This window comes from Hemitrygon akajei, chromosome 7 (genome assembly GCF_048418815.1).
Source record: "Hemitrygon akajei chromosome 7, sHemAka1.3, whole genome shotgun sequence".
NCBI classification, from domain to species: Eukaryota; Metazoa; Chordata; class Chondrichthyes; order Myliobatiformes; family Dasyatidae; genus Hemitrygon; species Hemitrygon akajei.
This window is the reverse complement of record NC_133130.1, coordinates 111,672,037-111,685,081: the sequence shown is the minus strand read 5'-3', so window position 1 is coordinate 111,685,081 and position 13,045 is coordinate 111,672,037. Positions and strand designations below refer to the sequence as shown.

General features: G+C 43.7%; 1 protein-coding gene across 4 annotated transcripts in view; it reads right to left on the bottom strand.

Moving 5' to 3' along the window:
- LOC140730808 (interphotoreceptor matrix proteoglycan 1-like) overlaps positions 1-9,306 on the bottom strand; it is a 116,182-nt gene extending 106,876 nt beyond the window's left edge. The window contains exon 1 of one of the 4 annotated variants that reach the window (XM_073051726.1): positions 8,573-9,306. In XM_073051726.1, the coding sequence (XP_072907827.1) occupies positions 8,573-8,642 (70 nt within the window). In that variant the 5' untranslated portion in view covers positions 8,643-9,306. The remainder of the gene's footprint in view (positions 1-8,572) is intronic. The other 3 variants (XM_073051725.1, XM_073051727.1, XM_073051728.1) reach the window with 3 other exon arrangements.
- Positions 9,307-13,045: the final 3,739 nt, after the last annotated feature.

Below are 13,045 nucleotides of genomic sequence, written 5' to 3'. Positions count from 1 at the left end.
AGCAACTTTAAAATTCCTCGGTGTTGTTATTTCAGAGCACCTGCCCTGGGCCCAGGACGTACAAACAGTGCCTCTACTTCCTTAGGAGTTTGCAAAGTTTGCAAAGATGGTATCGAAAACTTTGACAAACTTCCATAGATGTGTGGTCGAGAGTAGACTGACCGGCTGCATTACAGCCTGGTACGGAAACACCAATGCCTTTGAACGGAAAAAAATGTAGTGGATCCAGCCCTGTCCATCACGAGTAAAACCCTCCCCACTATTGAGCACATCTACATGTAGCGTTGTCGCAGGAAAGCAGCATCCACCATCAGGGACCCCCACCACCCAGGCCGTGCTCTCTTCTCACTGCTGCCATCAGGAAGGTACGGCAGCCTCAAGATTCACACCACCAGTTTCAGGAACAGTTATTACCCCTCAAGCATCAGGCTCTTGAACCAAAGGGAATAACTCCAATACACTTCACTTGACCCCTCATTTAAATGCCCTCGCAAGCTACAAACTCACTTTCAAGACTCATCAGCTCATGTTACATAGAACATGTAACATAGAATAGTACAGCACATTACAGGCCCTTCGGCCCACAATGTTGTGCCAACACTTAAACCCTGCTTCCCATATAACCCCCCACCTTAAATTCCTCCATATACCTGTCTAGTAGTCTCTTAAATATGCTCCCGATCCTTATTGCTTCTCCATTTATTATTGTTATCCTTCTCGTCCCTCCACGCCACACTGAGCAGCACTGTATTAGTAACAGACTGATGCTATCAGGATCCCTTTCCCCGGTGGCTATACGACTCTACAACTCCTCCTCCATGGTTTCATTGCACATCTATATTTTGCACTGTTACTTTTTAATGCACATTTTGTATCTTTTTTTGTACCTCAATGCTTACATTTTGTATTTTAAGAGTATATATTACTGACTGAGCAACCTTGCAACAATAATTTCCTTCGGAATAACTGAAGTTTTATCCTATCTATTTCTTTCTTACTGTATTTGCAGTTTGTGGTCTTTTGCACAACAGTTGAATGCCCAAGTTTGTGCGGCCTTTCATTGATTCTATCATGGTTGTTATTCTATTATGGATTTACTGAGCATGCCCGCAAGAAAATGAATCTTAAGATTGCATATGGTGACATATATGTACTTTGATTATAAATTTACTTTGAACTTTGAATAATAAAAAGAGCTCCAAGAGATATGCCTGTTCTAATTTTTTCAAATTTTTGCCATTTTAGAATTTCTTTATTTCTGTATTTATACATGCCTTATTTAATTTCAAAGTAGAGATAATTACAATGCTCTCGGTGTTAATGCTATGTATTATGTACAGCAAAGCATCAGAGGTACAAATGCAAACAAGGGCCTTTCAGCTCCATGGAGACATGCTGCCCTACTTACTGAACCATGATTATTTATGTGCAATCAATTCTTGCTAAAGCTATTACTGGGACTAATGAAGCCAGCCTCTGTTTTGTCAACATCACCACACTAATGGCAGTAGGGTAAATGAACGCTTCTTTGCCAAACCCCAAACCGGAGGCATTGTTTCGCTCGATAATGATGTGAGATGAACAGAATTTGCAGCCTGGACAACAGCCCAGACTTACCTAAAATAAAGCACAGCAAATTTATTTACAAATTCTCGAGCAAGAACTAGTTCTGATTCAATATTACAGAGTCCTGTTCCACCAACACAGATGGGAAGCATTGTCATATTTCTTTTTAAATTGATTACATGCTCTGCACGTAAATGCAAGTTCTCTAGTTCAGGGAAAGTTCCTGGCAGGTACTCCCACACAGCCTGGGCGTCACAGTGGAACAGCAAAAGGAGCCCCACCATTCCATTACATTAAAATTGATCTAGTTTGCAATTCCATTAATCTCACTGCAGCTTCATCTCCTGTAATAGATTTTTCTAATGGAACATGTTTCAATCCCAGGCTTATCATCTGCAATTGAACCAGCCACAGCAAGCTTGGGGAAGCAATTCTACATTTCTCTGAAAAGGTGCTTGTTAACGTTGCTCCTGAATGTCTTTAATACCAAGATTAGGTCTCTATTCTAGACTCCAGTACCAGAAGACATGGTTTCACCATATCTAGCCTGATAAACTCTTTAATCACCTTAAACTTCTCAAAGAGGTCACTGCTCAATCCTCAAGTGCTCAGAGCACAATCCTGAATTTGCTATCTCAGAACTTAACTCTTTCAGTCAACAGCCTTGCAAGATAAGTCAAAGGCTGAAGGAGAAAGCATATAAAGACTGATTGAGACACAGCAATATAATATTTTGCAACAGCGCAAGGGTATTTAAGGCGAGGAAAAGCCGTTTGCCCATTTGAACCCTATTCCTCACTTTCTTAGTATTTTACTTCCTAGATTTGCTAGCAGATATCTGAGGGAGGCTGGTCAATTAACGTCACTCGTTTCTACCCTGCTTTACGGTCTTGTACATGGTAAAGGCCAATACCTTGGAATGTACCCTGGATAGCAACACCCTTTTAATACGTATTCATCCTCATGCCCCACCTTACAGTTAGCAACATAACATTATATTTGCTACTTCACAGATTGTTGATCTAATTTAAATCCTGTTCCTCGTAACTTGGAGGTAGCTTCATCCCCTAACTTACACGGAATATAGCACAGACCCTTAAACCCACAATGTCAGCGTTGAAAATGATGCCAAATTAAACCAACTCTTTTCTGCCTGCACGTGATCTCCATTCCCTGTATATTTATGCACCTGTCGAAAACACTCTTAAATATCACTATCTTACCTGCTTCTACCCCCACCCCTGGCATTCAGGCATCCACCACTCTCTTTGTAAAAACAAACTGGCCCTGCCCATCTCCTTTAATCCTCCCCCCCCCCACCCCATCTTCAATGGATTTCACATTTCCATTCTGAGAGAAAACAAAAGATTCTGACTGTTCACTTTATCTACGCCTCTCACGATCTTATATATTTCTATCAGGTCTGCTCCCAGCCCAGCCTCTGCCGCTCTAGAGAAAACAACCCAGTTCGTCCAACTTCTCCTTCTAGCTCACACCCTCTAATCAAGGCAGTATCCTGGTACACCTCTTCTGCACCCTCTCTGTGTCCTCCACACCTTTCCTGCAATGGGTGACCAAGACCGCACACAATTCGGTTTCTATTGCTATCCCCACTTCAGTGACATTAGCAAATGTGACCAATAGGATTTCATCCATGTGGGTTTTAACGTTGATCTTCGCCAGGTTTTCCTCAACTTTCTTGGATTCTAGTGTTATGGGTCTCCATAGTAGCAGCACAGTAAGCGCAGTGGTTAGCACAACACTTTACAGTGTCAGCAACCCGGGTTCAATTCCCGCCGCTGCCTGTGAGGAGTTAGTACGTTCTCCCCGTGGCTGCGTGGGTTTCCTCCGAGTGCTCTGGTTTCCTCCCACAGTCCTACGGTTGGTAGGTTAACAGGTCATTGAGAGCTGTCCCTTGATTGGGCTAGGATTAAATTGGAGATTGCTGGGCAGCACAGCTCAAAGGGCTGGAAGTGTCTATTCCATGCTGTACCTCAATAAAATAAACAGTAATACCTGTTTCTCGTCATAAAAATTTTCTGATTCAGAACCTGAATTCTCACGAAATCTAGCCCAATTATACACCTTTTACTTGAAACCTTGCAATAATTTCTTACAGCTATAATGTTTACCTCCTTAAAATTGTGCAGAATTTAATCAAAGTTTCTTGGAAATGTTTGTTGTTCTGAGCTACATCTCATTTAACCCAGAGGACTTGGCAGCCTCAGGCCCCACCAGGTTTATCCATCTTTCCAGCTATACCGAAGGCCTTTACATTGTCAAGATTTAGTGGGTCAGTTTGTTCTCTAGAGTGAATATATCTACTCGTTTACGTCATTGTAAACATACTTGGAAATTTCTATAATTCACCTACAAAACACTAAAATGTTCCACTGGGTGATTAATCAATAGGACGAGTGAACAAACACTCGGTCCAAATGGATAGGTTTCAGGAAACATCTTAAAAGAAGCAGAGTGAGGCAAGAGTAGATTTAGAGAAATTCCAGGAAAGACTTTATCGACTGGTTAAGCCTGTTTCGTGATGACTTGCATAATACTAAGCAATGGGTCGACAATACCAGTGACGTCTGGTGTCAAACAAAGCCTAATTAGGGAGAGCCAGTCTGGCTTTGTGAGGGGCAGGTCGTGTTTTACCTACTTGACTGAGTTTGTTGACAAGGTGATGAGAGAGATTGATGAAGGTAGGGCAGTGGATGTTGTCTACGTGGATTTTAGTAAGGCACTTGACAAAGTCCCTCATGGGAGACTAATCCAGACGATTAGGATGCATGGGGTCCACGGTGAATCGGCCGTTTGGACTCAGAACTTGCTTGCGTATAGAAGGTAGAGACTAGTGGTTAAAGGGACTTGTTGGAGCTGGAGGTCTGTAACTAGTGGAGTTCCACAGGGATCTGTGCTGGGACCTCTGCTATTTGTGATGTATATAAATGACCTGCTTGAAAGTGTAGATGAGTGGGTTCAGAATCAGGTTCAATATCACTGGCATATGCCATGAAATTTGTTATCTTTGCGGCAACAGTACAATGCAATACATGATAGATATAGAAAAAAACTGAATTACATTAAGTATATGTATATTAAACAGATAAATTAAGCAGTGCAAAAAGAGAAATTAAAAGAAAAAGTAGTGAGGTAGTGTTGATGGATTCAACGTTCATTTAGAAATCTGGTGAAGAGGGGAAGAAGCTGTTCCTGAATCGCTGAGTGTGTGCCTTCAGGTTCCTGTACCTTCTTCCAGATGGTAACAATGGGAAGAGGGCCTGTTCTGGGTGGTAGGGTCCTTGATGATGGAGGCTGCTTTTCTGAAGCACCACTCCTTAAAGGTGTCTTGGATACCACAGAGGCTAGTACCCATTATCTACCCCCTGCAGTTTACTTTCATCCTGTGCAACAGACCCCTCCCCCCATACCAGAGGGTGATGCAGCCAGTCAGAATGCTCTCCACAGTACATCTGAAGAAGTTTTTGAGTGTTTTAGGCAACAAACCAAATCTCCTCAAATTCCTGCTGAAATATAGCCAATATCTTACCTTTTTTATAGCTGAATTGACATATTGGGACCAGGTTAGATCCTCGAAGATATTGACACCCAGGAACTTGAAACTGCTCACTCTCTCCACATCTGATCCCTCTATGAGGAGTAGTTTGTGTTCCCTCATCTTACCCTTTCTGAAGTCCACAATCAGCTCTTTGAGTGTGAGGTTGTTGCTGCATCACCACTCTACTAGCTGGTGTACCTCGTTCCTGGACACCTTCTCGTCTCCATCTGAGATTCCGCTAAAAATGGTTGCACCCTCAGTGAATTTATAGATGGGATTTATAGGTTTCCAGATGAAACCAAGACTGGTGGAGTTGTGGATAGTGTCGAAGACTGGCAAAGAATACAGCACGATATAGATCAGTTGCATTTCTGGGCAGAGAAATGGCAGATGGAGTTTAACCCAGGTAAACGTGAGGTGTTGTACTTTGGTAGGGAAAACGCAAGGAGCCAGTACGCTGTTAAGGGAAAGATCCTTAACGATCTTGCTGAGCAGAGAGATCTTGGGATCCAAGTTCGTAGCTCCTTGAAAGTGATTACACAGGTCGATAAAGTGGTTAGGAAGGCTTATGGCATGCTGTATCAGTCGAGTCCTTAAGCTCAAATGTCAGGAGGTTGTCCTGCAACTTTAAAGAGCTTAATAGAACTCTGGTTAGAATATCTGGATTTTGCATGCAGTTCTGGTTGCCCCACTATAGGAAGGGTGTTGAGGCTTTGGAGAGGGGGCAGATGAGGTTTACCAGGGTGCTGCCTGGTTTGGAGGGCTTGTGCTGTCATGAGAAACTGGATAAAGTTGGGTTGTTTTCTCTGGAGTGGAGGAGGCTGTGGGGAGATCTGGTATAGGTTTACAAGATTATGAGAGGCAGAGATATAGACAGGGAGTATCTGTTTCCCAGGGTTGAAATGTCTAATACCAGAGGGCATGCATTGAAGGTGAGAGGGGGATGTGAGGGGTAAGTTTTTAAACTCACAGATGCCTGGAACGCGCTGCCTGGTATGGTGGTAGAGGCAGATACATTAGAGGTGTTTGGATAAGCATGTGGACGTAAGGAAGATAGAGGGATATTGACATTGTTTAGATAGGAGGGACTAATGTTTGTGTGTTTCTGATTTGCTGGTTTGGCACAGAATTGTGGGCTGAATGGCCTGTTCCTCTTCTATATTGTTCTGTGTTCCTTGACCCATCTCCTCTCAGTCTATCTCACCACAATGTTACGCCTCGCTTTCATCAAACATCCTGAAAGAGTGGAGCTAATCTTCAGGACTGATAATAGACAATAGACAGTAGGTGCAGGAGTAGGCCATTCGGCCCTTCTAGCCAGCACCGCCATTCACTGTGATCATGGCTGATCATACACAATCAGTACCCTGTTCCTGCCCTCTCCCCATATCCCTTGACCCCGCTATCTATAAGAGCTCTATCTAACTCTCTCTTGAATGCACCCAGAGACTTGGCCTCCACTGCCTTCTGGGGCAGAGCATTCCACATATCCACCACTCTCTGGGTGAAAAAGTTTTTCCGCATCTCTGTTCTAAATGGCCTACCCCTTATTCTTAAACTGTGGCCTCTAGTTCTGGACTCACCCATCAGCAGGAACATGCTTCCTGCCTCCAGTGTGTCCAATCCCTTAATAATCTTATATGTTTCAATCAGATCCCCTCTCATCCTTCTAAATTCCAGTGTATACAAGCCCAGTCGCTCCAATCTTTCAACATAGGAAGCAAAGACGAAGTATCTACCGATGCTGTACAGCACCTGCCCTTTGGAAACAAGCACAGTAAGGCCCTGAAAAACACGGATACTTCCCATACCTCGGAAACCACCGCTTGCAAAGGCAGACATTACTGCGGAAAATTTCCATTGCCCACAATGCACCAATATGGCCATTAATCAACAGAAAGGAAGGTATTGGAAGTTAAGACCTTAACCATGGCACAAAATCCATTGTCAATGAGTCAGACAACACTAAAACAGGACACTAAAGCAACTATGTTCATGCATCCATCTACACAAACCACATTTACCAGCCTCCTTGCCTTGGGGATTCGAGTGGTCATCCAGGTACATATTAAATGTGAAAATTCATGCATCCACCATCCCTCATGCAGTGTGTTCCAAATTCAAACCACTCACAGATCTCTTCTAAACCTGCTATCTCTAGCCTAAACCTATGCTACGGAGAAATAGTTCCCACTATCTATGCCCTCATATTTTTATACCCCTACTGGATTCCCCCTTAGCTTCCTCCACCTAGCCTATCCAGTCTCTCCCCATTCCTGAATCGTTCCACATTGGCAATATCCTGGTGAATCTTCTCTGCATCTTCTCCAGTGCAGCCATACCCTTCCAAAAGTGTGGAGATCAAAGTACTTCATGTGTAGTTTAACTAATGCTCTATAAAATTGGTACCATCAGCATCTGTCCTCTAGTCTATGAAGGGGGTATCTGGGTCACTGCAATCCCTAACCTCCAAATAGTTCTGAGACCTAGAGTAACTACAATTGACATCTCAAGACAATAGAATTACACCACCAAAATTACCTATCCACATTTCTCCCAATCCACCGGAAGGATTAACACACCAATATCGGTATCCTCTCCTAGGTCCGAATTCTCATCCTGAGACCTCAATTAACCCTAATTGGTTCCATTTAGCAGCCACATCATTTCAGTGCCCAGGTGAGGTACTCAATTCTGAGAACTGCCAGACAAAGGGAAGAAAGGATCATGACCGTTCTTGAAAAAGCAAGAACCATTCCAATTCCTGAGACTCTCTGATCTGTGTCCAATCAAAGCAGCAAAGCATTCAGGATAGCCTGTCTACCTGAAGCCCATGCAATGGGAGAACACAGAAGTCCAGCGTAAACAGCAGAATGACTTCGCCAACTTCCAAGCTGCCAGCCTGCCTGTCCTTCAGACACCTCCTTCCCCAGCTGTGATAGTCTGTGGTTCCTACATTGACCTCAACGATCACCGCAGAACCACAGTGGAAACTCACTATCCTCAATCCTGAGGGGGTCACCAAAGAATGAGTCTTTAATTCTTGGCATTACGACTGTTGTCAGCCACTTTTGCTTAATAATATTTATTGGAACACAATATACAAAGACAGCACACAAAACACTGGAGGAACTCAGAAGATAAGGCAGATCTATGGAAAGAAATTGACAATGAACATCAGGTTCGGATGAAGGTCTTGAACTAACATACCAACTATTCATTTCTCTTCGTAGATGCTGCCTGACTTGTTGAATTCCTCCAGCTCTTTGTGTGTTACCCCATCTGCAGCCTCTTGTGTCTCTAAAAAGGCAGAAGTCTATTTGCAGACCTTTACGATGATTTAATATTCTCTTTACGTCACACTCTGAATGAAAGTCTGCCATTTTCAATTCATCAATTATTTGGGTATGTTACATGACAATACTAGCAAAACTAATACTAACTCACCTTCCTTCCCAGTAATTGGGCTCGTTGCAAAAATGATGATAAAAAATACTAATCCAAATGGCATATGCATGATTAGGTGAAGGAGCTTTCATAAGATAATCCTTCAGCAGTTTTCAGTGGTGGAGCCCGTTTCTTGCTAACGCTAGTCCTGATGATATTGACCTCAACAACAGCATATAAGATCCACAGGAGGTAGCGGGGAGCCGAGTGTGACTCTGTAGACCGGGTCAGAATGTCCTGAGTCCATTCGTCTTCCAAAGCAAGGTGGTGGCTGCAGCTCTTCCAAGGGAACGGAGAGATAAGGTAGATGGGTAGGGCGAAGTAAGATGTCTTCTTTCAAAAAATCAACCGCGCCAAACTCAGGAAGCCAATGCAGGCAAACTCACAGGTGCGGTGACAGAGCAAAAGAGTAGAAAATACTGCTTCTGAAGTGATCCTGATGGGAAGATGTAATCTCTTTTACGGGTCAGATGGGGCCTCTGCTCATCCTATTAGCTGTATTTACACGAGGCAGCTGCTAGTGCCACAGAAACTCAGCTCTCAAGTAGCCTCCGCTTACTGATCCAACTTAATCAGCACAGCTTCAGACAGTGTGCTCCCAATCCTGTGACAGGCAGCAGACTGTCGCTAGCTCCTGGTTCTTCAGATGTTAACTGCTCCTCTTTGATACTTGGGTACTCAAGTGAGATTTATTCACAGTGGCAGCTCAAAGGGACGTTTGCCAGTAAACCACGATTGTTTCAAACACACTGAGCCACTCATGAATCCTCCATCGTCGACATCCTTGGTAGGAAGTTGATAAAGAGGAGATCTGATTATTCCAACCTCTTTACCTTGCGTTCATGTAATGACAATGAGCTCTGAATCTATTAAAGGGGAATGGTAGAGGGCGGATAACTCACTGGGTAGCTCCGTGTTATATCCATCAGAAAGGTGAGTTTGGGCAACTGTTATGATGCACGGTAACCAAAAATGTCACCTTTAGGCAAAGGGGAAGCGCAAACTAGAAGTGAAACAGGAAAATGTTTGAATCTGAAACATTTACAGGAAGAAGGTGTTGCATTAATATCAGCTCAGATTTGAAGATGTAATAGGGACAATAAATTACTTTAGAAAGACAGTAGGAAATGCAGCAGCAGTTTGCGCAGAACTTGCTCCCACAAATGTCAATGTGATATTTAACCGATAACAGTTAGGTTGGCTGGTGGCCAGAATACTTGGCGGAACTCACCTTATAACGGATCTTTTCCATCGATGTGAGAAATTGATTGGCATCCTATCCAAGAAATTGCTCTGTGACAGTGCGTGGTATCAGCCTAGATTGTGTGGGATCTAACTGCAAAACTCAGAGACTGATTGACACACAGCACCATATAGGCCTTTCCGGCCCACCGTGCTGCACCTCCCAGCAACCCCCCCAATTTAACCCTGGGCTAATAGCAAGACAATTTACAATGACCAAGTAATGTACCAACCAGTGCACCCAGAGGAAACCCACACGGTCACGGGGAGAACATACAAACTCCTTAAAGGCACCTGCAGGAATTGAACCCTAGGTCACTGGTACTGTAAAGCATTGTGCTTACCATGGTTGACCATGAGAATGCTACCAACCGGGCCAGGGCAAGCATCCGAAGAAACCAGCAGTTCACATTAGCCCATTGATTCTATTTATCTCCTGCCCTCTCAGACACTCCCATTTTCATTTCAGCTTGAGGTTTTGCTTCCGGATTTCGGCACATGCTCCTAATCCCCGAGGTAATCACAGGTGATTAATTGAAACTTGGTGTCGGGGGATCCACAGATGACAAACATACGCTTAGGCGGTAAATGGCCAGTTCTACACTGTCAGGAAGTTCAGGTATTACTCCCACAGGGTTGAAGGGCCCAATGGCCTGCACTGCTGTTCATTTTGAGAGGATGCTTGAGAGCAGCCGGCCAATGTGTGCTTGCTCTATTAGGCTGAAGCGTAACACATTCACAATCAGGGCAAATTGGAAACACCGATAAATAGAAAAGTGGCTCAGTGCCTTGCAAAGAAATTAGGTGACAGGACATAATGCAAATAATCAGTTCTTTTACTTTGCTGGTTGTGCAAAACGCTCACAAGTGAAAGGTATGGGTTAGATTTTCCAAAGTCCAAAGTTTACAGTAAAATCTATTATCAGAGTACATACACGTCACCACATACAACCCGGAGATGCTTTTTCCTGCTGGCAAACTCAGCAAAGCTATAGAATAGTAACTGGAACAGAATCAATGAAGGAGTGCAGAAGTCAACAAACTGTACAAATGCAAATATAAATAAATAGCAACAAATAACCAGAACATAAAATAACAAGGTCAAAAGCCCTTAAAGTGAGAGCATTGGTTGCGGGAACATCTCAACAGATGGGCAAGTGAGTGTAGTTATCACCTTTTGTTCAAGAGCCTGACGGTTGAGGGGAAAACAGCAGCAGTTATTAGATTAACTCAGGTCACAAAAACATCACAGCACTACTGAGAACATAGACACTAGAACATTTACAGCACAACACAGGCCATTTGGCCCACAATGTCGTGCCGACCTTTTGAGATCCTCGACAAGATCCTGCCACTGCCTGGGGGGAGTTTGTATGTTTTCTTTGTGACCATGTGGGTTTCCTCCTACTGTCCAAAGGCAGTTAATTGGTCATTGTAAAATGTCTTGGAGCTAGGCTGGTTTTAAATTGGGAGTTGATGGATGGCATGGCTCAAAGGGCCAGAAGGGCCTGTTCCACACTGTATCTCAATAAAAAAAAAGATCTATCTAACACTTCCCTCTCATGTAGTCCTCCATTTTTCTTTCATCCATGTACCAATCTAAAAATCTCTTAAGTGCCCCTATACTACCTACCTACACCACCACCACCACCCCAGACAGGGTGTTTCACTCAATCACCACTGTCTGCGTATACTTTCCTCCAAACACCTTAAGGTTATACCCTACTGATTAGACATTTCCACCTTGGAGAAAGTCTCTGCCTATCCATTCAGCCTATGCCCCTTATGGTCTTGTACATCCCTATCGAGTCACCCCTCATCCTACTTCGATCCAAAGGGAAAAGCTCTAGCTCATGCAACCTCTCTTCATAAGAAATGTTCTCTAATCCAGGCAGCATCTGGTAAATCTCCCCCGCACCCTCTCTAAAGCTTCCACTTCCTTCGTATAATCAGGTGACCAGAAATGAACATGACACCCCAAGTGTGGTCTAACCAGAATTTTATAGAGCTGCAACATAAGACCATAAGGCATTGGAGCAGAACTAGACCAGCTGGCCCATCGAGCCTGCTCTGCCATTCGATCATGGCTGATCCATTTCTCTCTCAACCCATTCCCCCACTTTCTCCCCTAACCTTTCGTACCCTGAATTATCAAGAATCTATCAGCTTCCACCTTAATTACACCCAGTGACCTGGCCTACACAGCTGTCTGGGGCAAGGAATTCCACAGACTCACCTCCCTCTGGCTAAAGAAATTCCTCATCTCTATTCTAAATGGATGTTCTTCTATTTTGAGGCTGTGCCCTCTGCTCCTCGATGCCCCCACAAAAGAAAACATCATCTTCACATCCATTCTATCTAGACCTTTCAATGTTCAATAGGTTTCAGTGAGATCCCTCCCATTCTTCTAAATTCCAGTGACTAACGGGCCCAGAGTTATCAAATACTCCTCATATATAACAAACCTCAATTCTGAAATCATTTTCTTGCTCCTCCTTTGAACCCTCTCCAACGTCAGCACATTCTTTCTTGGATAAGGGACCCAAAACTGCTCACCATACACCAAGTGAGTCCTCACCAGTGCCCTACAAAGCCTCAGCATTACATCTTTGTTTTTATATTCTAGTCCTCTTGAAACGAATGCTAACATTGTATTTGCCTTCCACTCCACTGACTCAATGTGCAAGTTAACCTTCAGGGGATCCTGCATGAAGACTCCCAAATCCCTTTGCACCCTGGATTTTTAAATTCTCTCCCTATTGAGAAAATAATTTGTTTTTATTCCTTCCAACCATGTGCATGACCATATACTTCCCAACACTATGTTCTATCAGCCCACTCTCCTAAGCCAAGTCCTTCTGCAGACTCCCTGCTTCCTCAACACCATCTGCCCCTCCCCCATCTCCGCATCTTCCGCAAACTTGGCCGCAAAGCCATCAGTTCTGTCATCCAGATCATTGTATACACTATAAAAAGAAATGGTTCCAACACCGACCCGTGCAGAACACCTCTGGTCCACCGGCGGCCAATCATAAAAGCTTTCTTTGCCTCCTGCCAATCAGCCAATGCTCTATCCATACCAGTACATTTCCTGTAATACCAGGGCTCTCATCTTGTTAAGCAGTTCACATGCAGCACCTTGTCAAAGGCTTTCTGAAAATCTAAGTACATAACATCCACCAATTCTCCTTTGTCTAACCTGCTTGATATTTCCTTAAAAATGCCAATAGG